This window comes from Neovison vison, chromosome 9 (genome assembly GCF_020171115.1).
Source record: "Neovison vison isolate M4711 chromosome 9, ASM_NN_V1, whole genome shotgun sequence".
NCBI lineage: Eukaryota > Metazoa > Chordata > Mammalia > Carnivora > Mustelidae > Neogale > Neogale vison.
Window position 1 is genome coordinate 88,798,078 of NC_058099.1, and position 24,849 is coordinate 88,822,926.

The 24,849-nt window shown below is 44.0% G+C and overlaps 2 protein-coding genes across 3 annotated transcripts in view; one reads left to right on the forward strand and one right to left on the reverse strand.

The window, feature by feature from the left end:
- C9H9orf57 (chromosome 9 C9orf57 homolog) overlaps positions 1–2,929 on the forward strand; it is a 35,785-nt gene extending 32,856 nt beyond the window's left edge. Inside the window, exon 3 of the mRNA XM_044264168.1 lies at positions 2,774–2,929. Coding sequence (XP_044120103.1) covers positions 2,774–2,898 — 125 coding nt within the window. The 3' untranslated portion in view covers positions 2,899–2,929. The remainder of the gene's footprint in view (positions 1–2,773) is intronic.
- Positions 1–24,849, reverse strand: part of C9H9orf85 (chromosome 9 C9orf85 homolog) — a 139,829-nt gene that overhangs the window by 3,727 nt on the left and 111,253 nt on the right. Inside the window, exons 3-4 of one of the 2 annotated variants that reach the window (XM_044265905.1) lie at positions 20,287–20,381; positions 3,103–3,151 (exon numbers count right to left, since the gene is read on the reverse strand). In XM_044265905.1, the coding sequence (XP_044121840.1) occupies positions 20,336–20,381 (46 nt within the window). In that variant the 3' untranslated portion in view covers positions 3,103–3,151; positions 20,287–20,335. Of the gene's footprint in view, positions 1–3,102; positions 3,152–20,286; positions 20,382–24,849 lie in introns of those variants that run through there. The other variant, XR_006386442.1, reaches the window with a different exon arrangement.

A 24,849-nucleotide genomic window follows, 5' to 3' on the forward strand; every position in this document is an offset into this window, starting at 1 on the left:
TCGAAAGAGAAGAGGCCTCTTGAAAATCCAAAAGACAGATTGTAAAGGAAATGACCAACAAATTTGAAGACTTCGATATCTTATAAAATTTATAAAATGAATGACAACCCCAAAATTTGAAAGACAAAAAGCTGCTCAATCCATCAGTAAATATCAAAGAAATACAAAATTACAGAAATACATATTTTTGACCCATCAGATGATAAAAATTAGAAAAGCTTTGTAATATCATGGGTTAGTGACAATACATGAGAACTCTCGTACATTTCCAGTGAAAATTTAGATTAGTTCAGTATTTCTTTTAAAGATTTATTTATTTATTTATTTGAGAAAGAGCGTGGACACACCAGCAAGGAAAGGGACAGAAGGAGAAGAAGAGAGAGAGTCCTCCAGCAGACTCTCTGCTGAGCACAGCCTGACGCGGGGCTCCATCTTAGGACCCTTGAGATCATGATCTGAGTTGAAACTAAGAGTCAGACGCTCAACCCCCTGAGCCACCCTGATGACCCTAGTACAGCATTTTCTTTTTTAGACAATTTGGGAATTTCCACTGAACTTTTAAATGAATGCAGCCTTCTACGAAGTAATTCTATTTCTCAGTATCTATTGCACAGAAATATTTCACACATGACACAAAAAGCCATGTTCTCAGGGTTATCCCTGGAGTATTATATTTAATAATAAAGTAACGGAAATGACCTGAGTGATTGTCTATAGAAGAGTATTAATTTAAACTACGAATGCTATGCAACGTTTAGAATGAACTAGATCCCTTTGTTAACATGGGAAAAATCTCGAAAACATTGCTGAGCAGAAGAAAAGTCAGTTGCTAAACAGTAGGTATGGCATCCCAGTTATGATAAAAACCTCCATGAGGCAAAACTCTAAATTCCTGAATGGAATTGGAAGGAGAGAACAAAAGTTAGAGGAGATCAAAGTTAGTAAGGAGAGAGGAGAACTTGGGGATCCTGTGGGATGGGTTTTGTTATTAAGAAGGTTATTTGAGCTTATTCAGCTTGTCTAGCCTGTGGCCTCTCTCTAAGCCGGCCACCCCCCCAACTTTCCCTCAGGCTCCCACCTCTGCCAGTCAGAGCTTCTTCCTTGTGGAATGGGAAAGAGGCCAAGGCCCCCTGGAGCCCTGAGACGCTCACGTGACTGCTCTTCTCTCCCTAAATAAGGACAGACTGTTGCCGAGGCAGTGTAACTTCAAGACAAGTACTAAGGGCAGTCTAGTCTGCACAGAAGAGAGTCTGGGAGCTGACCTGTCAGATTACTGACCATAGTTCTTGGTGCATCAAGGACCTGGTTTGACTAGTGTTGTGGGTGGAGCCGTTTCCTAACTTGGAAATTTTATTGTGAAACAAACAGAAATGGAACTTAACACTTTTGATGGCTTTCTGCATAGGGTTGCTCAACTTGGACACTACCGACCCTTTGGCAGGATAATTCTTTGTTACGTATAGTAGGGTGTTTAGCACATCTCTGGCCTCTACCCACCACCCACCAGTAATATCTTCCAAGTTGTAACAACAGAAATGTTTCTGGGCATTATCTAATGTCCTGGGGTGAGAGGCAAAACTGCGGGTTTTGCTCCAGCTGGGGGACTACTGCTCTCCCAAGTTTCCAACCATCTTGTGTTTTTCTTGTGTTTGGCTGCCTCTGGGGAACTGCCCCTCCGTGTTCTCTCTCCAGACCGGCGAAGCTGGGGGTGTGAGGATTACAGGACAATACTGTCCCTTACTTTACACTTGGGTGTATTTTTCACATTGTCTGCAGCAGCATGCATCCTTCTGTAATCAGGAGAAAACTAAGTGAGGTCAAGGACACGCGTCCATTTCTGAGAAGCACTTACACATCTAAACGACCCCTTCTGCGGACTGAGCCCTTTTTTTTTTTAAAGATTTTATTTACTTATTTGACAGAGAGAGATCACAAGTAGGCAGAGAGGCAGGCAGAGAGAGAGGAGGAAGCAGGCTCCCTGCTGAGCAGAGAGCCCGATGCGGGACTCGATTCCAGGACCCTGAGATCATGACCTGAGCCGAAGGCAGCGGCTTAACCCACTGAGCCACCCAGGCGCCCCTGGTTTGAGCCCTTTGAGTAACTCACGGCCTGGGTTAAGCTGGAGAATGAGGACGGGAAGTTCCCAGCAGCTAACGCTTCAGAAAGTCCCACACAGTCAGTGGCAGCTGCATGGCTTTTACCATCTGAGTTTGAAAGCTATTTTGTTTTGAAATTTCAAAGCTTTTGTATTGCAGTGTACCCATCCAGAACACACTTAGGTGGGAGTTCTGAAAGGCAAAATGTGTCTTGATAAACCTAGAATTTTTTTTAATCTTTTTTTAATTTTTTTTTTCTTATTTGACCGACAGAGATCGCAAGTAGGCAGAGAGGCAGGCAGAGAGAGAGGAAGGAAAGCAGGCTCCCTGCTGAGCAGAGAGCCCCTTGCGGGGCTTGATCCCAGGACCCTGGGATCATGACCTGACCCGAAAGCAGAGGCTTCAACCCACTGAGCCACCCAGGCAGTTGGGTAACTGGCAATTGCCACCAGGCAATTCCGATAAACCTAGAATTTTTGCTTTGCCTTTTTTTTTTTTTTAAACCTGTTAGTTACTTAAAGCATCTGAAGCCAGGCAGACTGGACCTCACACCCCACCTCTTTTTTTTTTTTTTCCACTAAGCTCTACAGCCAGCGTGGGGCTTGAACTCACAGCCCTGAGAGAGAGTCACATGCTCTACTGACTGAGCCAACTCCTCCCTCTTGTGTTTCCTTTAGGAGGAATTCAGTGGTATTCCATTTCGGGCTGCACAGAGACCCAAGATGACTGCTTCAAGAAGAGTAAAATATCTTCTGGAATGAGGGCTACCTACTGTTGCCAGCGTCCCCTGTGCAATTTCTGAGCCAGTGGCGCATTTCCAAGTTGCCTGATGGATCAGCCCATCCCCCCACATCTCACCTGATCACCACAAGACAGCAAGCAACCATCTGCAACACCTCAGACCTTTGCGGGTCATGCAAGTTGTGGTGTGAAAAAAACTCTGATTTTCGAGGTGCCTCACTCCTTCTCCTCCACTCCAAACTCCTTCCAGAAACATCTTTCCAACACCATGTCTCTCCTCTTTCTGCTTAATTCCCCTTCTGGTGATTTCAAAGCTACCAAGAAGGAAAAGTGTAATTCCTTGAGTCAAATTATGCACACTGTCTCTAGTTAACTAGTTTTCTTAAAGATTTCCACATTCCAAAATACGGTTACAAATGAATTGTATCCGAAGACGCCAGGAGACCTGAAAGTGTTCATTTGGTTTCCAAAGCAAATTGCCTGGCTCTTTGGGGGGTAACTTAGGGCACAGGACAAAGTGCTTTTACCATAAAGAAAATAAGCCACAACTAAGCAAACCAGGCCTCTGAGAACTATGAACCCAAATGGCAAAGAGCTCAGGCCAGGGCAAGTGTTGGCACTTCTGTCTCCCATCTGCATTAGGATTTGTCCAAATTCTGGATTTCCATACCTTAACCACACCTAAGTGCTTTGGCTCATCTAACTGGAGTTGAAGCAATTCACTTTAAGCAGGGGAACAAATTCACCTCCACAAGGAATTTTAGGGGGTTCCGAGTACACTTGGACTGTTGGATGTTCAATTATTCTCATTCAGGGCCCCACTTATGCAACAGCCAGATTACTGTGTTTCAAATTTTTAAGTTGTTTTTCTCTGTGTTGTCAGGAGTTTGAGAAATCCATAGGGTAAATAAAAAATCTCAACAAAATCTTCTTTTTCTGTCTTCTTCTCAGAATCTAAAAGAACATCTCACATACATGGGCCCTCAATAATTGTTTTTCTATAAAGTTTGAAGAAAAACTAGAGTTCTTTAAAAAAAAAAAAAAAAAGGGTCCAAGGAAACAAAACATTTCCCTCCACACTCATTTCAGCTATATTTCTTAGACCATATTTATGAACTTACTAAGGAGAAAGTTTCTTCATCCTAAGATTTAAATCCATTTGTCATTATTCACTGTCACTTTATGCATCAGCCCCGTTGTTAAACAGATCAATGAACTTCATGAAGATACTTCTAATTCTGTTGTGGTTTTTTTAAAGATTTTATTTAAATAAATAAATTTGTGTGTGAGAGAGAGAGAATGCGCTTGAGAGGGGAGAAGGTCAGAGGGAGAAGCAGACCCGCCATGGAGCTGGGAGCCTGATGTGGGATTCGATCCTGGGACTCCAGGATCATGACCTGAGCCGAAGGCAGTTGCTTGACCAGCTGAGCCACCCAGGTGCCCTCTGTTGTTTTTTTAAACATACATTATTTACCCAATATCACAGGGAAACATGACAAGATTTGACAGTGACTAATTCCATAGGCTTCCCTGACTTAATCTGAAGTCCCAGTGATGTAATGACTAGAGAACAAGGAAGCCTGGGCTCCTGCAGACCTTTGCAAGTCACCTTGGTGTCTCCTCACCTCATTCTCCTCCCATATAAAATGAAGATCGGTCACATAATCTCTCAGATCTCTGTAGGTCCTAGTATTTTATGGCTTGACATCGATAGCTCTTTGGTGCTGAATATCTAGAAGATAGACCCTGGTTATATGATCAGTGCTCTCCTAGCTCTGTGTAATCCAGGAAAACTAGAGGAGAAACCCAAGTCATGACAAACGGTGACCACCACTGAAGCAGTTGACTACCTGCATGCCAACTTGACCTAAAAGTCACAGAATAAAAACAATTTTCACATCCACGATATGCTTTGCCTGTGAAGATGTCCACATTCTAATCCCTGGAAGTTGTGAATATGTTACTTAACATGGCAAAAGGGATTTTGTAGATGTGCCTAAAGATTCCGAAGTTGGGAAATTTTCCTGGATTTGGCTGGGTAGGCCCAATGTAATCACAAGGGTCTTTATAAGAGAGGGAAGCAGGAAGGTCAAAAGGGAATTTGAAGATGATACATGCTGGCTTTGAAGGCAGAAAAAAAGGGGTCACAAGCCAAGGAAAGTGGACAATCTCTAGAAACTGAAAAAAGGGCAAGAAAACGGATTCTTCCCTAGAGTTTCCAGAAGGAACAAAGGCCTGCAGACACATTTTAGACCTCTAATACCCATAATTTTAAGATAAATTGGCCTTAAGAAAAATTAGATGCAACTGACTTTTAACATACTAGTTTCAGATGTTGAACGTAATTATTTGATATTTGTATGCATTATAAAATGGTCACCTCCGTAAGTTTAATTAACATCCATCACTACACACAGTTACAAAAAATTTGCTTTCTTTTTTTTTTTTCTTAAGATTTCATTTATTTATTTGAGAGAGACAGAGAGTAAGCACTAGCAGGGGAGGACGGGTAGAGGGAGAGGGAGCAGGGAGCTGGACTGGGGGCAGGGGGTGTGCTCCACGCGGGGCTCGATCCCAGGATCTCAGGCTTACGACCTGAGCTGAAGGCAGATGCTTAACTGATTGAGCCACTAGGTGCCCCACATTTGCTTTCTTTTAACATGATCTGTCATAGCAGTCATGGGAAACAAATACACTTGATCGTGCAAGGTATGGCATTTCCCCTCCCTTCAAGGTCAGCACACCCAACACTTGGTTTACGTGACTCCAATTTTAAGAAAGACATTTCAGGGTCCTATTATCTTCCTTTCATTCTAACAGTTTCTCAGTCATGATTTCTCTTAAAACACACAGATGGCCTATAGACAGGCAATCACATCTTTTCAGTCTGCACCTCCCACTCAAGCGCCTATCCATTCAAGATTTCTTCAGCTAACAAGTTTATTCTTTGACCAGTTTATCAGACATCACACCGAAGGGCCAGTGGATCTGAGGTCTTCCCCTGATCCTCAAAATACCAGGTTTGTTTCCTTGTTAATAACGTTTTTTCTTCTACAACTGAAACAGAAGCTTCAGTGGCTAGTGCCCCTTCATTCATTTAAAAGAAACGTCTCTGTAGTCAGTAAACTGGGGCCATATGGACAACACGTCAGGGAAGAGACAGATGACTCCATTAGCCAAGGAGGGATGGGACAATTTTCGTGCCGATACTCAGTTACAAGGTTTCTGGAAGCTCCAGAGGTAACATTTTGTAAGTGAGATGGCCATTGCTATCTCTCCAGTGTACCGATGAGAAGTCTGAGCCTCCATAGCTTACAGGGGGAACTTACGGTGTGATGTACCATAGACCTTTGCTTCATCACAAGGCCCGTCTCTGGAAGAACCACAGGGGTAGGCAAGAAGCCGGGTCAGCATGATGGTGTGACCAACTCCTTGGGACAACTACATGTCTCTAAGACAGGAGACTTGGGGTCTATGAAAGAAGCACAAGAGCAAAGAAACAGGAGGAACGGGAAGGTTGGTGACTGACCTCTGAGTTTCAGAAGTGACTCGGAGTCTGACTAAAGACTTTGGCCAGCAAGAAAAATTTAGACTATGATGGAGAAGTCTGGAGTCCTGAATGGTGCAAGCTATGTAAACAAGTAGAAAGTGTTTTCCTGTTTTAATTTTCTGCAGGAAGGACTCCGTATGCTAATGCTTTTCTGGCTAAAACAGCAGGCTGATGTGCACCACTGGAGACCTGGGAGACACCCACATCCTTGGGGAGATTGAGGGCTAGTGCAGCTCTGACTGACTGTCCAGAAGAGTACATGTTCTCTCTAGTGGCACTGACCCAGGTTTCTGCAAGCCTTATAGGTGAGGGTACTAGAGGTGGCTGTACCTGTTGGCGAACACGTTTCTCCCATCTTGTGCATCTCATGAATCTTTGCAGATCACCACTAGGAAGTAATGCCATATCGTCTTGTGGCTGAACCTAAAATCCTAACACTTCCAATTAACAAGACAGATACAGAAAGGTAGGTCCATGATCAATCCTTCCCACAACTTTGCAGTGTGCATAAATTTTCTACCTTCTTGTGCCCAAATACAGTGAATAAAGTTCATAGATCCTGCCACCAGAAATTATTGTGTAGAATGGTACTTCCAGGCGGAGCTGTAACTAGCAATCTTAGTGCCAGGGGAGGCACAAAATACGCCCTCAAATTAACTTTGTGATTCATGTCTTGGCTCACGTGTCAGTGTTATTGATAATACCTACCATCTGGTAGCTTCCATTTTAACTATTACTCTTGCTAACTAGGTGTTAAGTGTAGTGATAGCGCGTGCACATGCTGTTGAATCAGTTGCACAATCATTTTAAAATGCGGCACAAGGTAAATTTCAGAGCCCTGGGGCAGAGCGGCCAGGTGGAGTCACAGCTCTGATTATGGAGAAGGAAGAGAGAGGAAGAAGGAGCAGTCAATGACGGCAGAAATGTGAAGCAGAGAGGACTCATTAACTTGATACATATTTACTGAGCAATTCTTACATGACAGGTACAATGGAGATGATGAAGATACAATAGTGAATAATTTAGATGTTCATGCAGTTACTTCCAATATGAGGGAAGCAATCACAAAACCGGCATTTGTAATATAATACAGTAGGTCTGGAATGTTAATAACTGCAGGAGGTACCTACCCCAATGATGGTCACAAAAGACTCTCAAGCTAAGTATGACTAAGCCAAAATCTGAAAGAGGGGAATCAACCAGAAAAGCTGGGAGGTTGGAGGTTTCTGTTGCTTGAGATCCAGAGTCCAGACTAACACAGAACGTCCCCTGAAAAGCCTAAGGGCAGTGGACAAAGAGCTTTTCATTTTAGAAAAGTCACAGTGACTTCAGTTTAGAAAATAACCGGAACTCAAGGCTAGAAGAGCATTTAGGCTTTCACAGCAAGCCGGGTGAGAGATGGTGGGGGAATCTATAATAAGAAAGTGGCGGTGGGTATAAGAGTAAGAAATATCTCTTGCACTTACTAAGTGTAGGAACGCTGCCAGGTTCCACGTATACAACAGTGAACAAGTTCCTGCTCTTGGAGATCTTACCTTATAATGGATCTTACACTATAGTGGAACAGGCAATAACTAACTCAGTATCTAATAACCTAATGTCAAGCAAACACCATGGGAATAAAGTTAGACGGGTTAAGGCGATGGGTGTGTGCTCTATTTTAGAAACGATGAGCAGAGCAAGGCATCTCCAAGCAGAGATCTGAATGGGATAGAGGGTAAGTCATCTACAACATGGAAGGTAAGCATTTAGGCAGCCAGGACCTCAATGCTCTCCTCTGGATAGGTAAAGCTTGAGACACTGATTAGACACCGTGATGGAGACTGTTAATGTGCGGTCAAATATGCAAGTCTGAAGCTCAAGGGAAAGGTCTGGCTGAGAGAGAGGAATTTAGGATCCATCAGCAAAAAAAAAATGCTATTAAGTATCTTTGACCTGAATGAGACCACCTAAGGATGAGTATAGAACTGTGCCCTGGGGCCCTGCAAAATTTAGATGTAGAAGAAAAGAGAAAGAATGTTCTAGTTTCTGCATTGGAGAAGACCACTTAATAGAGGCTGGAAGAGATCATCAAAGAGCCCTTCCACGGAATCAGGCACAGTGACTGAGGTCGTTTGTAGAAAAAGATAGTGAGAAATAAGGCCAAAAAAGAGTCCAGCTTATTGAATTTTAGTTGAATTTATCTATGAAAATGGTACTAGGCATTGGATCATATGGGTTTGAAGCTCAAAAGGGAAATATGGGCTGGAGATAGATTTGTGCATCCGGCTTCTAGGTCAAAAAATAAGGTCAGTGTGAGCATGAGAAAAGAGAAGAGATCAGGGCAGAACTTTCAGAAAGACATTCATTGAATGTGGTTCAGCAGGAAATGAGAAAGAGATCTGTAAAGGCTCAAGGGTAAGTTCAGGTTATTGCAGAAAAGGAACATGTATTAGGACTTAGCAAATGAACGTGGCTAAGCTTCAACCCTGAGGCTAAGTTGAATAAGGTCTATGTTCTGAGAAGAACAGAGGCTCTGAAGCTAAAACAAAACACACCAAGGCTGTAAGTTGAGTCGGACTATTTACTAGCCACATAAATCTGAACCCGTTACCAACTTTTGGAGTTTCAACTTCCTTATTTATAAAACAAGGTCAACCGCATCTGCTTCACTGGATCTTGCAGAGTCTGGTAGCTAAGAGATGCTCGCTACTTTCTCCTCTTTTTTTCTCTCTCTGCCCGGAAAGTTTGCATCAAGAAAGCAGAGCAGGCTAAGGAGAAATACTAAGAATGGGAATGTCTGGAGCGGGATGCAGCTGTGGTGGTCAGAAGAGGCCACACCCAGAAGGTGACCTTGCGTGGACCTTGCGTGGGTGAGGCTTAGACCCAGAACCCTCAAACTTTCAGAGCTGTCGGATCACCCAGGACACCTTGTTACAAGGCAAGTTCTCAAGACCTGCCCCCAGTTAGTCTAGGTTAGGCATGGGGCCAGATGATACTACCCTTCTTTCCCCACCTTTTTCTTCTTTTTTTTAAAATTTAAATTCTAGGTAGTTAACATACAGTGCAATATTGGTTTTCAGGAATAGAGTTCAGTGATTCATCACTTATAAACAACACCCAGGGCTCATTGCAACAAGTGGCCTCTTTAGTGCCCACCGCCCACCTAGCCCATCCCCGTCCACCTCCCTCCATCAACCCTCAGTTTGTTCTCTATTGTTAAGAGCCTCTTCTGATGGGGCACTTGGGTGGCTCAGTTGGTTAAACGTCTGACTCCGGGTTTCAGCTCCGGTCTGGATCTCAGGGTCGTAAGACTGAGCCCCACATGAGGCTCCACCTCAGCACAGAAGTGTTTAAGACTCTCCCTCACCCTCTGCCCCTCCCTGCTTCTCTAAAATAAATAAATAAAATCTTTAAATAAATATGTATCTTTTTTAAAGGTCTCTTATGGTTTGTTTCCTTCTCTTCCTTTTTTTCCCCCTTCCCATATGTTCATCTCTTTCCTTTAAGTCCACATATAAGTGAGATCATATGATATTTGTCTTTCTCTGATTGACTTATTTTACTTAGCATAATATACTCTAGCTCCATCTACATCGTTGCATATGGCAGGATTTCATCCTTTTGATGGCTGAGTAATATTCCATTTTATATATGTAATATACAAATAATACAAATATTTATATATAATATATAAAATGGATATATATAACCATTCATCAGTAGATGGGTATTGGGCTCTCTCTATAGTTTGCCTGTTGTTGATAATGCTGCTATAAACATCAGGGTACATGTACCCCTTCAAATATGCATTTTTGTATCCTCTGGGTAAATGCGTAGTAGTTCAATTGCTGGATCATAGGTTAGTTCTACTGTTTTCCAGAGTACCTGCACCAGTTTGCACTCCCACTAATAGTGCAAGAGGGTTCCCTTTTCTCTGCATCCTTGCCAACACCTGTTGTTTCTTGAGTTGTTAATTTTAGCCATTCTGACAGGTATGAGGTGGTATCTCACTGTGGTTTCCATTTGTATTTCCCTTGTGATGAGTGATATTGAGCATCTTTTCATGTGTCTGTTAGCCACCTGAATGTCTTCTTCGGAAAAGTGTCTATTCAGGTCTTCTTTCCCTTTCTTAACTGGATTACGTGTGGAAGGGTGTTGAGTTTGATAAGTTCTTTACAGATTTTTGGATACTAACCCTTTATCAGACATTGTTTGCAAATATCTCCTCCCATTCTGTAGGTTGTCTTTTAGTTTGTCCACTGGTTTCTTGGCTGTGCAGAAGCATTTTATCTTGACGGAAGTCCCAATAGTTCATTTCTGCTTTTGTTTTTTTTTTTTTTTTTAAAGATTTTATTTTATTTATTTGCGAGAGAGAGACAGTGAGAGAGAGCATGAGAGGGAGAAGGTCAGAGAGCGAAGCAGACTCCCCATGGAGCTGGGAGCCTGATGTGGGACTCGATCCCGGGACTCCAGGATCACGCCCTGAGCCGAAGGCAGTCGTCCAACCAACTGAGCCACCCAGGCGTCCCCATTTCTGCTTTTGTGTCCCTTGCCTCCGACAACATGTCTAGCAAGAAGCTGCTGCAGCCAAGGTCACAGAGGTCGCTGCCTGTGTCCTCCTCTGGTATTTCAATGGATTCCTGTCTTAGGTCTTTTATCCATTTTGAAATTATTTTTGTGTATGGTATAAGAAAGTAGTCCAGTTTCATTCTTCTGCATGTTGCTGTCCAGTTTTTCCAACACTGTTTGTTGGATAGACTGTGTTTTTTCCGTTAGATGCTCTCAGGTGAAACTACCTTAGATAAATGGAAGAGGGTGTTGAGCACTCCGGACCCTGCTTCTCCCCCTCTCTCTCTGCCTGCCTTCTGCCTACTTGTGATCTCTGTCTATCAAATAAATAAATAAATAAAAATCTTAATTCCATGACTAGGAAGGATCACAGGAAAAAAAAAAAAAGGCAATGGGAAAAAGGGAGAAGCAGACAGATCCAGGAAAGGCAGAATGCAAGACAATTACAGACAAAGGCTACCAAAGAGGCACATACATGATCTTGGGCAAAGATTTAATGTCACATCCCCTCCCTTCCAGCATCCAGAAAAGACAAGACTGTTTATAATCTCTGAGTTTCTTACAAGCACCTACTTCCAATGGTTCCCAGTTGGGTGTGGGGTGAAGGAAAGCAATCCATGAACTTGGATGGGAAAAAAACTGTACCTTTATTCCTCTATTTTCATTCATCTGTAACTAAAATTTAGTATCGCCTTCTGTAATTAATAAAACCAGCATGTCCAGGATAGTAATAGAAATACCTGTGACTTTGTTATTAAAAAAATAACAAATATTGTTATATCATATTTTCATTATACAGACAAAAATTTTTGTTGTGCAGATTATCTCCAGATATCACTGATGCTCATCAACACTTTAAAATTATAGTAGTCATTATATCCAGCACTAGAGCTTATCTAATACACTGATAAAGAAGCACACATATTATCATTTGGGTTTTTAATATTCCTTTGTAATCCTATATATTCTATTTTAAGCATTTGGAAAGAGTATTCTGGAAAAGGACCTATTTGCATTACCTGTTGCTATGTAACAAATCATTGGAAAACTTCATAGCTTAAAACAGTGGTCATTTGGGGGCACCTGGGTGGCACAGTCAGTTAAGTGTCCAGCTTCTGGTTTGGCTCAGGTCGTGATCTCGGGGTCCTGAGATCAAGCACCCTGTCAGGCTCTGTGCTCAGTGCACAGACTGCTTGGAGCTTCTCTCTCTCCCTCTGCCCCTCTTCCACTTGCATGCCCTTGCTCTCTCTCCCTCTCTTTCTTTCTCTCTCTCTCTCAAATAAATAATAAGTCTTTTTAAAAAAATGGTCATTTTACTGTTACTCTCGTGGTTCTGTGGCTGATAGCTCCACTAAGCAATTCTTGCTTGGGGTTTCTCAAGGAAACACAGACAGTAGCTGGGCCTGGTACAATCCATTTATAAGTTTAGCACCTAGGCTGGGAAGACCTGAACTGCTAGGGATAGGACAGGTGGGACTCATTCAGAATCTCTGTCTTTTTTTTTTTATTTACTTCTTTAAATTTTATTTTATTTATTTTCATAATGTTAAGTATACCCTTTAATCCCTCCAGAATCTCCGTCTTTTTTTTTTTTTTTTTTTTTTTTTTTTTGACAGAGAGAGATCACAAGTAGACAGAGAGGCAGGCAGAGAGAGAGAGGAAGGGAAGCAGGCTTCCCCCCCCCCCCGGCGCACAGAGCCCGATGTGGGACTCGATCCCAGGACCCTGAGATCATGACCTGAGCCGAAGGCAGCGGCCTAACCCACTGAGCCACCCAGGCGCCCCCAGAATCTCCGTCTTTAAGTGATATTTCCACGTGGTCTAAATGGCAGCTTCAGGATAGCCTGACTTCTATGAGCAGTTCAGAGTCCCAAGACAGAAAGCTAGCCAGAAGCTGTATTGCTTGTTACTACTTTCGTTCAAAGTCACGTGGCACTTCACCTTACTCCGTTAACTGAGGCAGTCACGGAGACCTACCCAGGTTCTTGGGGAAAGTACATAGACTCCATCATTTGATGAAGAAGAACTAAACTTCTGGAAAAAACTAAGACCCCAGATACAGTTAAAACCACTTTTGTAAAACACAGTCTACCACAAGATACACAAATTTCAACAGCCTGTCAAATGGGTCTGCGGCATTTAAAAAAAAATGCTGGGGCGCCAGGGTGGCTTAGTTGATGGAGCATCAGACTCGGTTTCTGCTCAGGTCATGATCTCGGGGTTGTGAGATCTAGCCCCCGGGCAGGCTCTGTGCTCAGTGCAGAGTCTGCTTGAGATTCTTTCCCCTTCTTCTCCCTCCCACTCTGTGCCATCCCTGCCTTCCCAAGCTCTCTCTCTCTCTCTCAAATTAAAAAAAAAAAAAAAGTTAAGAATCCTTCTGGGGCACCTGGGTGGCTCACTCAGTTAAGCGAACGACTCTTGATCTCAGCTCAGGTCACAAGCTCAACCCTACACTGGGCTCCACACCAGACATAGGAGCCTACTTACATAAAAATAAATATATAAATTTAAAAAAAGAAGCCCCTTCTAAAACCTCATCACAACTGAAGTTCACTCACATTACGTAACTCCCCGGAAGACACTAATTGCTTCTTCTGGATCTTTTCTGCTGATCACATCTAGTGATTCTCTGGCCCATTTCTTCCTTTTCCGTGTTGATCTTGTTTCTTTGAAACTATCCCTTCCAGTGAACCCCACCTCCAAAGTACAACACAAGCACACACTCTTAGATTTCATTTTTCTGGCATAAATCCTTTATCAGAACCAAAATGAGCCTGTTTGAAAGTCACCAAGGAATCCTTTTCTCTATATTTCTGAATTACATGTGTGGAAACAAATGCACCTCGCTGATGAGAATGCTGTTAAGGATCCCCCTCAGCCTTTGGCTCTCAAACCTGGGGAGAGCCTCACCTGTAGCCCAGCTCCCAGCACCTTTAGCCTCCTTGCTGTGCTGCCCTGAGCGCCTCTGCCATCTGGTGGCCAACGGTGGTATAACTGCACCTTGTAGTTCCTCTTTCCCAGATCCAGCAAGCCCAGACGCCCTACATGTTCTCTCTTTATTTCCCAATGTTCTGCACCAAGTTATGCAGAGACAACAGCCTTGAGTTATCAAAACATATGTGATCTTTGTTGCTAGTAAATGAGCCAAAACCTACAACAGTGCCTGTAGGAGTTATACCAACTCCAACAGAGGGGGCCTAGTGTTAAATATTTATGATGAAAAAGAAGGGAGGAAAGGTAATTCTTGGGGTATAATGAATGGAATTGGTCCAGAGGATTATGTAGCTCTGAAGTTCAAAAGACAAGTGAGAGTCCTGTATGCACTGCTGAGCACCACAGGTGGACGCTATCCTAGCTGCACAACTGACTGGCTGTGGGCAAGTTACTTCTCCAGTCCTTGGTGTCCTCATCAACAATGTGGTGATCGTAACATTTACCCTGCACAGTTTTTCTGGAAAGTAAATAAAATGCCTAGCTTAGTGACTAGCAGGCAGGAAGTGACCAGTCACTGCTTTAATTACTGTTACTATAGAGATGGTTCAAAATGTCAGAATCTCTTCTGTTAAGAGGAGGCAAATTCCTAGCGCACCCATGTGCTTACGATAAGAAAGTGATGCTAGAAATTGGGGAAGGGGGCGCCTGAGTGGCTCAGTCACTGGGCGTCTGCCTTTGGCTCAGGTCATGATCCCAGGTCATGTGGGATCGAGTCCCACATCGGGCTCCCTGCTCAGTGGAAGCCTGTTTCTCCCACTCCTACTCCCCCTACTTTGTGTTCCCTCTCTCTCTCTGTCTCTCTTTGTCAAATAAAAATAAATAAATAAATCTTTAAGAATATAAAAATAAAAAATAAATTTAGAAGGGGTTATATATGCAGGAAAACCTAAGGGAGACGTTGGGACTGGGACTTTTTATTTATGGAGAAGCCATTTACCATCTTTTTTTAATAAAGGCTCTCCTATGAGAAATGCTAATGGGTCACTGTCCTGCCTCATGTCCACTAAAAGGAAGAACCAGAGGGAATGAGGCCAAATTGTTAGTAATCATGCTTAAACCAGAAATACCTCAAAGAATATTATAGATCCTTTTCATGTTTCTACTCTCAAAAGAAGTTGTATTTCACCTTAAGCAGAATGAAGTCCCAGATATAGACGGGCATGATATGGTCTGAAATGTCACCTAGAAGGTGGAAGAGGCCTCATGTGCCCAACCTGCCACCAAGCAGCTGGCCGAGGTGTCACGGCCCACTGAGGGCGCAGGGTCATTTCCTGAAGCTGACATGCTTGAAATTCAGCACTGGCAGTAGCCGGCAGCCAGTAGGTCAGCCTAGGTGAGAGCAGCTCACTCTTTGGGAAAATGCAGAGCCTCCCTACCAGTATAGCTACTCCATGTTCAGGCAGTGGGTGGCCAGGGAGAGACACTGGCTGATATTTCCTGCGTAAGTCATCCTGTCCGTCTGGTTATTGAGCATCTCCCTGGAGCAGATGCCCTTGTGTTCAGTCCTATAGGTCCACCTTCATGTCTCCAATCTTTCATGACCGCTAGTTTCTGCTAGTTACTGCAATCTTCCATTACTGCCAGTTTCATGTCCTTGACTAACTAATCAAGCCATTTGCCCCGCCCAGAAACCTGTATCCAGGTTTGGATATGTATCCAGATATGGATATGTATCCATATCTCTGGACGCTTCTCCCACACAAAGCAAAGAACCAAGTGTACCGGTTGTTTCTCTGTCCATTGGAAGGATTCCCCTCACTCTGTCCTTGAAGGTCAATACTGAATGCCTGTCATGTGGCAGCTGTCCTTTTTCTTCTTCCCTCAATGTACTGCTATCACGATGCTATCACGGGCGGGTAATGATCCAACCCGCCCATGAACCAGACACAAGAGTTTTCCTCTTCTACTACTGGATCATCTGGAAGCTGCCATGAGAACATCCCCGAGAACCGAGGGAAAGGTACCAGTGCCACAAAGGTGACACCCTCTAGACCTGCTTGGGCCTGATCTATATGAACCATTTTCCCTTCACACAATGGATTGTGGCAGTTCCTTATAACTCAGTGGTCGTGACGACGTCCAGCCCAAGGTGAGCAACCTGACTGTCATCATCCCTTGGTATCACATGGTCAGGTGCTCGGTCTCTACAGTGTCATGGTAGCCATCACGGAACCTCTTCTCTATGGGCAGTGGATGTCCACTACAGGAGGCGTGAGAGTGTCTGGAACCCTATCAGTCTGTGCTGTGATTCTCCTACTGGAGCTTGTCAGAGACTAAACAGTACCCCTTTCACATAGACAGTTCCAGCACTACTGGGTCTGCTGGACCATTTAGCACAAGCTTTAGGTCAGATTGTGGTATGACCCAAATCTGTTGTAAAGTTCTTTCTTGCTCCGGTCCTTACCCAGAACTGGCTGTGTCCAAAATCCAAGTGGCCAAAAGACACTGAGCCTCCTTCTTAGTGGTTAAAGGTACAAGGTGCTACGATTTGGCTTTCTACGTAAAGAAGATGTCCCAGCATACCCCAGCAATTGGACCTCTAATAACTTTCTCAATATGGCTGCCCCTTTTTCATTTTCTCTTTCATCCTTTAGAGCAAAAAAACTCTGACTAAAGCATCCACAGTGTTTGCTACTTGCTGTTCACTGGGTCAAATTAACATTGTATCAGTGATACAATGGACCAATGTGTTATGTTATGCTATAAAATATCAAGATGGTCAAGGTCCACGGGGATTATTTCGTGTCAGCAATCAGGAGGGTTAATATAACTTGAGTCCAAGTCCGTAAATGTGTATCACTGCTGGTTCCACGTTGTGAACACCTTGGATAACCTTTATTGACAGAACTGGGGAAAGAAAAAATGCATTCCCCAACACCAATAGCCACACACAAAGTGGCAGATCTGTAACAAAAAAAGATGCCACATATATCAGAGCAGCTCTAATCGGGGATACCTTGGTTTGTTTATGTAGCCCACCTTTACAGCAACTACCCATCTGGTTTTTACAAGGGTTATGCAACTGAACTGAATAGGAATATAATGGGGAGCCCTTAACATTTTGAGCTTAAACTCTGTACTATATGAACAGGACTCGTACAGAAACCTCCCCAGCGTGTCCTTCTCTTCGGGAAAGAACTGAAGGAACGTGTCCTGTACATACTTGCTGGAGGGTCACAGAAAGCTACCTTCAGAGACCCACCCTTCCCTTCAAATGATGGGCTTCCGGTGTGAGAACTACTGAAATGCGAAAACTGGAACTGAAACCATTGATAGTGGAAACTAACATGTCTTTTGCTCATCAAGTCTTACTTTCTTTCTGGTTATACAAATCAAGCATTCCCCAGTTAGTGACCCATTGGTCTCACCGCTGAGAACATCACATTTTTTTTTTAAAGATTTTTTATTTATTTATTTATAAATAATAAAGAGAGAGAGAGAACACAAGCAGACAGAGCAGCAGGCAGAGAGGGAGGGGGAAGCAGGCTCCCCGCTGAGCAGAGAGCCCGATGTGGACGTTTAATCCGGAATCATGGGAGAGTGTTCCAGATCATTTCACTGTTGCTAACCAGTTTTATATTGTTCCTTCACCTCCTCACCCAACGCAATACTCTCAAAATCCATTCCTAAACATGCTCCCTTGGTTCTACAAAGTACGTACTAGCCATGCCCTGCAATTATTGGTGAATATCTATTTCTTCCCTAGCAGGTGTTAACTCCCCTCTTGGCATATGCTGAGACTTGACCGCAGTTATTGTTCTGGAGGTCATGAGCTGGAGGGTGGGGAAGAGAGTGTCGAATCTTGAGGACAAACATCATCTTGCAACACAGCCTACCTTAGGTAAGGGCTCTGCAAGACCTTCTTGCAAGGGAGGCTGCTCTCTCTCCCCAAGCAAGGACGGTCACTCCTGCCAGCAGGGTGGGTTCAGAGGAATACAGGGAGGGGCCCAAGGTTCTCAGACACATCCTCGCAATTGGCTTTTCCTGGAGCCCTGACTTTAGCATAGGAGACTGGTGGAAGCTGCGCATTCTGGGGTTCCTGGCAGCCCTGCCACCTTACTATTAAATCGAAGGCCTGATTGTTAGCAAGGCTGCCCTACAGAGAGACAAAACTCTTCATATGCTGCCAAACAAGCCTTCTGGCTTTTACAGCTTCCCTTGAGGTAATAGTTGGCTGACCTGCATGTCTTCTTCTTTTCCTTCAAAGATTCCAAGGCAGACATCCAGCCAACTCCATCATCTTTAGAATTAACTTTGCCCCCCACCACTCAAGTGCCAGGCCTCTGACCAACTCAGTACTTCTCCTTTCACTTATACCTCATCCCAACCCATCCACCGAGAGCCTTTGTGACTGGGATGCTATCACGTGCAATGGATTAAGGCCACCCCACTCGCCACTAGCCATGTTATCCGTATAGGTAAGATGAGTCGGTAAGCCCACTGTGATGGGTCTGTATCCTCGGGATAGTTCTGGTACCAAATGTCCTAGTTTAGATTTTCCCTAAGGCAGAACCGGAGACTCTACTTAGACTTGAGTGCAGGTTATCTGTGAGGTGACTCTGGGAAACAGGGGTGAGGGAAAGTGATTCAGGGACAGAAGAAAAGCCAATGTTAAGTGTACATTGTCAAGGTCACTCCTACCTTGACTCCTGGTACCTCCCGAAAAGTAGAACTGTCTACTCGAAGGATGGAAGGCTGGAACATTTATTCCCTGGCTCCCATCCCGTATTGGCTGAGGACTGCTTCTGAAGCCATTAACCCCCCTCACTGCCAGGCTACGGTTGGCAGGGTTACCCTTGAATATCAATCAAAGTAAGAATCTATAGCAATAATAGAACTTCATGAATTCTGAGCCCTGTGGACACAAATCTTTTCTTTAGCCCATAAGACCTTCATAATCATAGGTTGACGGACAATGTTCATACAGTTTTGGGGTTTTGTTATAATTGACTCGTGGCCACACTACCAGTGTACTACATAGATTCAGTGTAATACACCGTTTTAAAAGCTCTGTTTCATTTCTTTTCATAAGATTGGAAAGCTCTAGAAAAATAAGCAGCAAAAACCTTTAAAGAATTTTTAACAAGATTAAATATAGATGCCAATTTAACTAACATTTCAGTAGGTCTGTTATTCCTGAAACTTATTGTCTAAAATGTTAATTATCTTGGCATTGAACTTGAGATTTCAAAAGGTTGTTCCTGTACAAATTTCATGGTTATTAAAGGCTATAGTAGAACTTCAACATGAACACAGAATAGTCATTATAAATGGTCCCTTGACCCTCAAACACATCAAAACACATACACATGCATAATTACACTTTGTAATATATTTGGAAGAAGCTGTCAGGAAATAATCACAGGAAATACTTAAGACTAACAAGGAATATGAGAAAGTATTCACAGCAATAAGAGCAGAAGAATTTGAGTACATGAATGACCAGGGAATTCTCTCAGCCAAAAACTAAAGTCACCATATGCCTGTCTCTTGGGAGATATGAAAGGTAAATGAGTATTGAACGAGTCAGAGCATGGAGGAAACATGAAAAAGAATACGACCAACTAGGAGGTCTGTTGCTCTGAGTACGGAATGAGGTTCCCCTGAAAGTCACTTGATGCACCTGCCTTGTTCCCTGCTGGTTGTCACTGTCTGACTCTTGCTAGTGGAAGAAGCTGTGGCTTTAGCCTTTAAAGTCACACTCTTGGTTATCACTTCTGAGAGGGTCTTGCCCCGTGAGTCCTATAACCCTTCTCTTGGCAGGACTCAAGAGCTACTTTTTTTCAATATGATTAATAATTCAATGGATTTGGATGCCTGGGTGACTCAGTCTGGTGTCTGCCTTCAGCTCAGGTCGTGACCCCAGGGTCCTGGGATCGAGTCCCATATGGGGCTCCTTGCTCAGGAGGGAGCCTACTTCTCCCTCTGCCTGCTGTTCCCCCTGCTTGTGCTTTCTCTCTCTCTCTCTGACAAATAAATAAACAAATCTTTAATAATGCAATGGATTAGTAACAAGAACACCTGAAATTGACCTCAGTTTTGAGCCCTGCACTTCAGATTGGGAAAGGCCCACTATATGGTCAGTTTAAGAGACGGGTCCTCCTTGGAGAGCCAAAGAGGCAGCAGAATGTAAAGCAAAGAGCATGGATTTAAGCATCAGGCACATCTGGATGTGAGTCCCAGCTCACTGAACCACACTGGGAGATTTACAGATGGTCTCTGAACTTCATTAACTATCAAAGAAGGAAGCTGAGAATGGTCACCTTCCAGGGCTGAGCTCTCTGTATTGTCCACTTGATAAATACTAGCATGCGATGGCTGGGAAGTTCGGGCTGGGGAGTTCTTGCCACTTACCCGCTGTGTGATCTTGGACCAATTATTAACCTCTGTAGGCCTCAGTTCCTTATCTGCGACATGGGGATAATGACAATACCTTCCTCACTGGCTGGCTGTGAAGAGAAAAAACATGACTGCTCTTAGTACACTGACCTCTTTCAATTCCTCAAACTGCCAGGCTTATTAGTATCTCAGGAACTTTGTCCCTGCCTTCTCCCCTGCCTGTAACTGGTGTGTGTGTGTGTGTGTGTGTGTGTGTGTGTGTGTAAGCATTTACACCAGTGCCTGGCACATAGGAAGTGTTCCGCAAAACTGAGCTACTGCAGTGTCACTATTATTCTTTAATCCTACAGAACTCTGAAAATCCTGAGGATTTGGGAGCTAGTTCCTCCATCTTCCAGAAATCTTTAACCTCCTCCAAGGCTAGCTGAACTTCTGCTGCATATACTGGTCCACGAAGAAACACATTCCCCAAGGCATAGTTGGGGAGGCATAGTTGATTAAGTGTGTGACGCTTGGTTTGGGCTCAGGTCATGATCTCAGGGTCATGAGTTAGAGCCCTGAGTCAGGTTCCTCGCCTAGGGAGGAGTCTGCTTAAGACTCTTTCTCCCTCTCCCTCTGCCCCTCCTCCCCCCAAATAAATAAATAATATGAGAGAGAGAGAGAAAGAAAGAAAGAAAGAGGAAGGAAGGAAGGCAGGCATTCCCAGTGGTGCCCTGGCTAACTCAGAAGAATGTTAGACTCTTGATCTCAGGGTGGTGGGTTTGAGTCCCACAATGAGCATAGAGCTTACAAAAAATAAATAAACTTAAAAAAAAAAAAGAAAGAAATGCATTCCTCCCCCCAAAAATAAAAATAGAATTACCATATGAATCAGTAATTCCACCACTGGGTATTTACCCAAGAATATGAAAACACTAATTCAAAAAGATACATGCAGACCTGTGTTTATTGCAGCATTATTTACAACAGCCAAATGATGGAAGCAGCCTGAGTGTCCATGGATGGATGAACAGATATAAAAGATGTGAGACACACACACACACACACACACACAGAATATTACTCAGCCGTAATAAGGAATGGGATCTAGTCATTTGCAACAACATGGACAGATCCAGAGGGTGTAATGCCAAGTGCAATGAGTCAAGAGTTCAGACAAATACAGTGTGATTTCATTCATATGTGGAATTTAAGAAACAAAACAAACTGATAAGAAGAGACAAACAACAAAACAGAATCTTAGAGAACGAACTGATGGTTGCCAGTGGGGGAAGGGGAATGGGCGGAACAGGCGTTGGGGAGTGAGGGGGGCACTTAGGATGAGCACTGAGGAAGGTACAGAATTGGTGAATCATTACGTGGTACACCTGAAGCTAATGTAACACTGTATGTTAACTATACCGCAATCAAAAATTTTTTAAAAGGAAGAAAGAAATACATCCCTCCAGGACATGCCATTCCCCAATTCCTCTGTCATGTACCTAGAATGTGCAAAGAAACACCGTACCCACACGCCCGCCCCGGCCATTGCTCCTACTTTGTACTCAGCCGGGGCCCATAGGACAACGCTGTCCTTGGGAGTTTAGATCCAGGTTTCAGGCTCTGCTCAGTCTTTGCTTGGTGGCTTTTGGATCCAAGCTAAACTTTTCATTATCTTCTTTTCTCTGTTTTTAAGCACGAGTTACCTCACTATCTGTTGAGAGGATTTTTTTTTTAAAGATTTTATTTATTTATTTGACAGAGAGAAATCACAAGTAAGCAGAGAGGCAGGCAGAGAGAGGAGGAAGCAGGCTCCCCGCAGAGCAGAGAGCCCCGATCCCAGGACCCTGGGATCATGACCTGAGCCGAAGGCAGAGGCTTTAACCCACTGAGCCAACCAGGCGCCCCTGTTGAGAGGATTAAATGAAGTGAGGAATATGACTTGTATGTATGTAATACCGGGTCACTCACCCGTCTTTAGAACAAATCTAAACTCCTTAGCGTGGCCTTTGCCTTCAGACCTCACCCCTACACTTCCTTTCCCCTCCCCCTGCTCTATGTACATTGGCTTCTTTCTATTCATTAAACACCACTTTTACTCATAGCTCTGCAACTTTGCCCTTGTGTTTTCCCCTGTTTGTAATGCTCTCCCTCCAGATGTTTTAAAACTGCTTGGTCCGTTGTCTGACGAATATCTGCTGGGAGCTTCTGCGTCCCCCTGTCCCCACACCACCTGACTAGTCTGAGTGGTGCTGCCCCCCACATTGCTACCACGCCCTCTTTTCTTTTCCTCATGGTACTTATCATCATCTGACTTACTTTGCTCATTTACTCACTTATGAACACTTCTCTCCAGGAGCAAGCGCCCTGTCTGGCTGACAGCCCTTCCCCCAGTGTCTACAGACAGCACCGGCCTATGGGAGATGCTCTGTAGATCTTTCTCCAGAAGTGGACCTGCCCCACAAAGGTGTAAGGACGCAGGTATCTCGGGCAGTATGTCACAGTGACTGGCCATGGCCACTCACAGCCAGTGCTCCGGTCACCAGAGCCGAAGGGCTCCGCACATCCCGGAGGCCTTCTTTCTTAGGGATGCTCTGAAGGAGGAATCACTTCAGACAAAAGCAGGTGAGCGGCATGGTGTAGGGAAGTCTTTTTGTGAAGAGAAGAGCTGTGAGTCCCCAAACAAGACAGGGAGATCCTCACAGCACCCATAAAAAGGCAACAGTCCCTGAGAGGGAAGCCCGACCCAGGAGAGAACACATGGAAGACATCAAGATGGAGGCCGAAGAAGAAGGAGCAAAAAGGGCATCGTGAAATGGATTTGGAACCAGAATGGTAAGATGTCAGGAGGACTGCTGTGGGAATGGTCTGCCCCCATAAAACATGGATTTTAGCAATGACCTTGTACATAACTATTAGGGCACAGTGGTAATAGAGTGAAGACTGACTTCTAGATGGCTTCATCAGTGCTTTTTAATTGTATGTCCTTAAGCAAAGGAGTCACTCTCACTTGGGCCTCACTTTAACTCTTAATGTTAACCCTACAGACTGTGGGAACAGGATCCTGCCACTGTACAGAGAGCCTCAGTGAGAATGTGGCTTTGTTCCTGCAAAATTACTCTGAAAAGGCAACAAAGTAGGGGAACGTCTGGCGGCAGGCAGAACCCAGTCCCTTGTGGTTACCTTCAACTTCGGGGCCACCATAGTCGGGGTTTGGCTCCCACTCCTACAGAACCTGTGCCCCAAAAGCTTGATCCAAGGTCAATTCCACTTTTTGTGGGTGCTGGTCCCTCCACCAGTTTTCCTAGCCTCAGGACCTTTTTCCCTTCCTTCCTTTACCTGAAATAGACTCTTCCCATGGCTTTTCCTGGTTATCCACAGCCTGCTCAAATGCTATGTCTTCCAAGAGGCTCTCCTATTGGAAAGTAACTTCCCCGAAAGCAGGGATCTTTTCTGTCTTACAATACCTGCCCCATATTAGGTGCTCGATAAATATCAGTTCGTTCATTGAATGGCATAGGAGTTCGGGCTTTTTGCTGGTCTGGTTAGATTCACAATTCTACATTAGCAGGGTCTCTAATACCTATATATTTTGTCAGTGATCTATTTAGCTTCAAGTGTAAAGCACTGACTTTGAAGTTGACCAGATCTAGATTTTAATCTTAGCTTCGACATTTCTAGCTCCATGACTATGGGCAAATTATTTAACCCCTCTAGAGCCTCCAGTATTTTATAGATACCAACACTTTCCTCATGGGCTAGTTTAAGAATGAAATAATATATGCAAAAGGCTTAGTACAAGGCTTAGCACATGATAAGATTATTATTATTATAGATTAATATTAATATTATAGGTTAATGTTATTGTTACTATTGGTGCTATTTTATCATGTATGCACTTGGCCCTAAGAACAGTGTGACTCGGGGCACCTGCCAGCTGCCAGCTGCACCTGACCGAGGGCATATCCATTCGCCACCGTTGGCTCCCACATGTTTATCCAACAGCTGCAATGAGTGAATCTTAAGGAACAGATGGAGTTTAGAGAGGCTTCAGGTGGACACAGGAGGGTATTTCACATTGAAAGGGACTGTATGGGATACGGACAAGTGGCAAGTTCGAGGAACAGCGACCAGCTCTACCAACCAGACCCCGAATTACACTCATCCGTTTATTCATTTGGAAATGATTTTCCAATCACCTGTTGTTAAGCAGTCTCTGTGCTAAACGCTGGGAATAAAAAGTATTAGCAAGCCTTCCCTGCCCTCAAGGAGCTCAGTCTAGAGAGGGGACTAGGCTGCAAACGGACACCTCGTAGCTGTAGCGAGAGTTACTAGAGTGCAGAAGAAAGGAAGTAAGACCTTTCCAGGTGAAGAAGAAGAAGAAGAGAGGACAAAGCTGAGAGTAGAATGGGACCCAAGGCAGAGGCACAGCAGATCAGGGCCAGAGGGCTGTTTAAGAAGTACTGAATGGCGCCTGGGTGGCTCAGTGGGTTAAAACCTCTGCCTTCGGCTAGGGTCATGATCCCAGGATCCTGGGATCGGGCCCCACATCGGGCTCTCCGCCCAGTGGGAAGCCTGCTTCCCTCTCTTTCTCTGCCT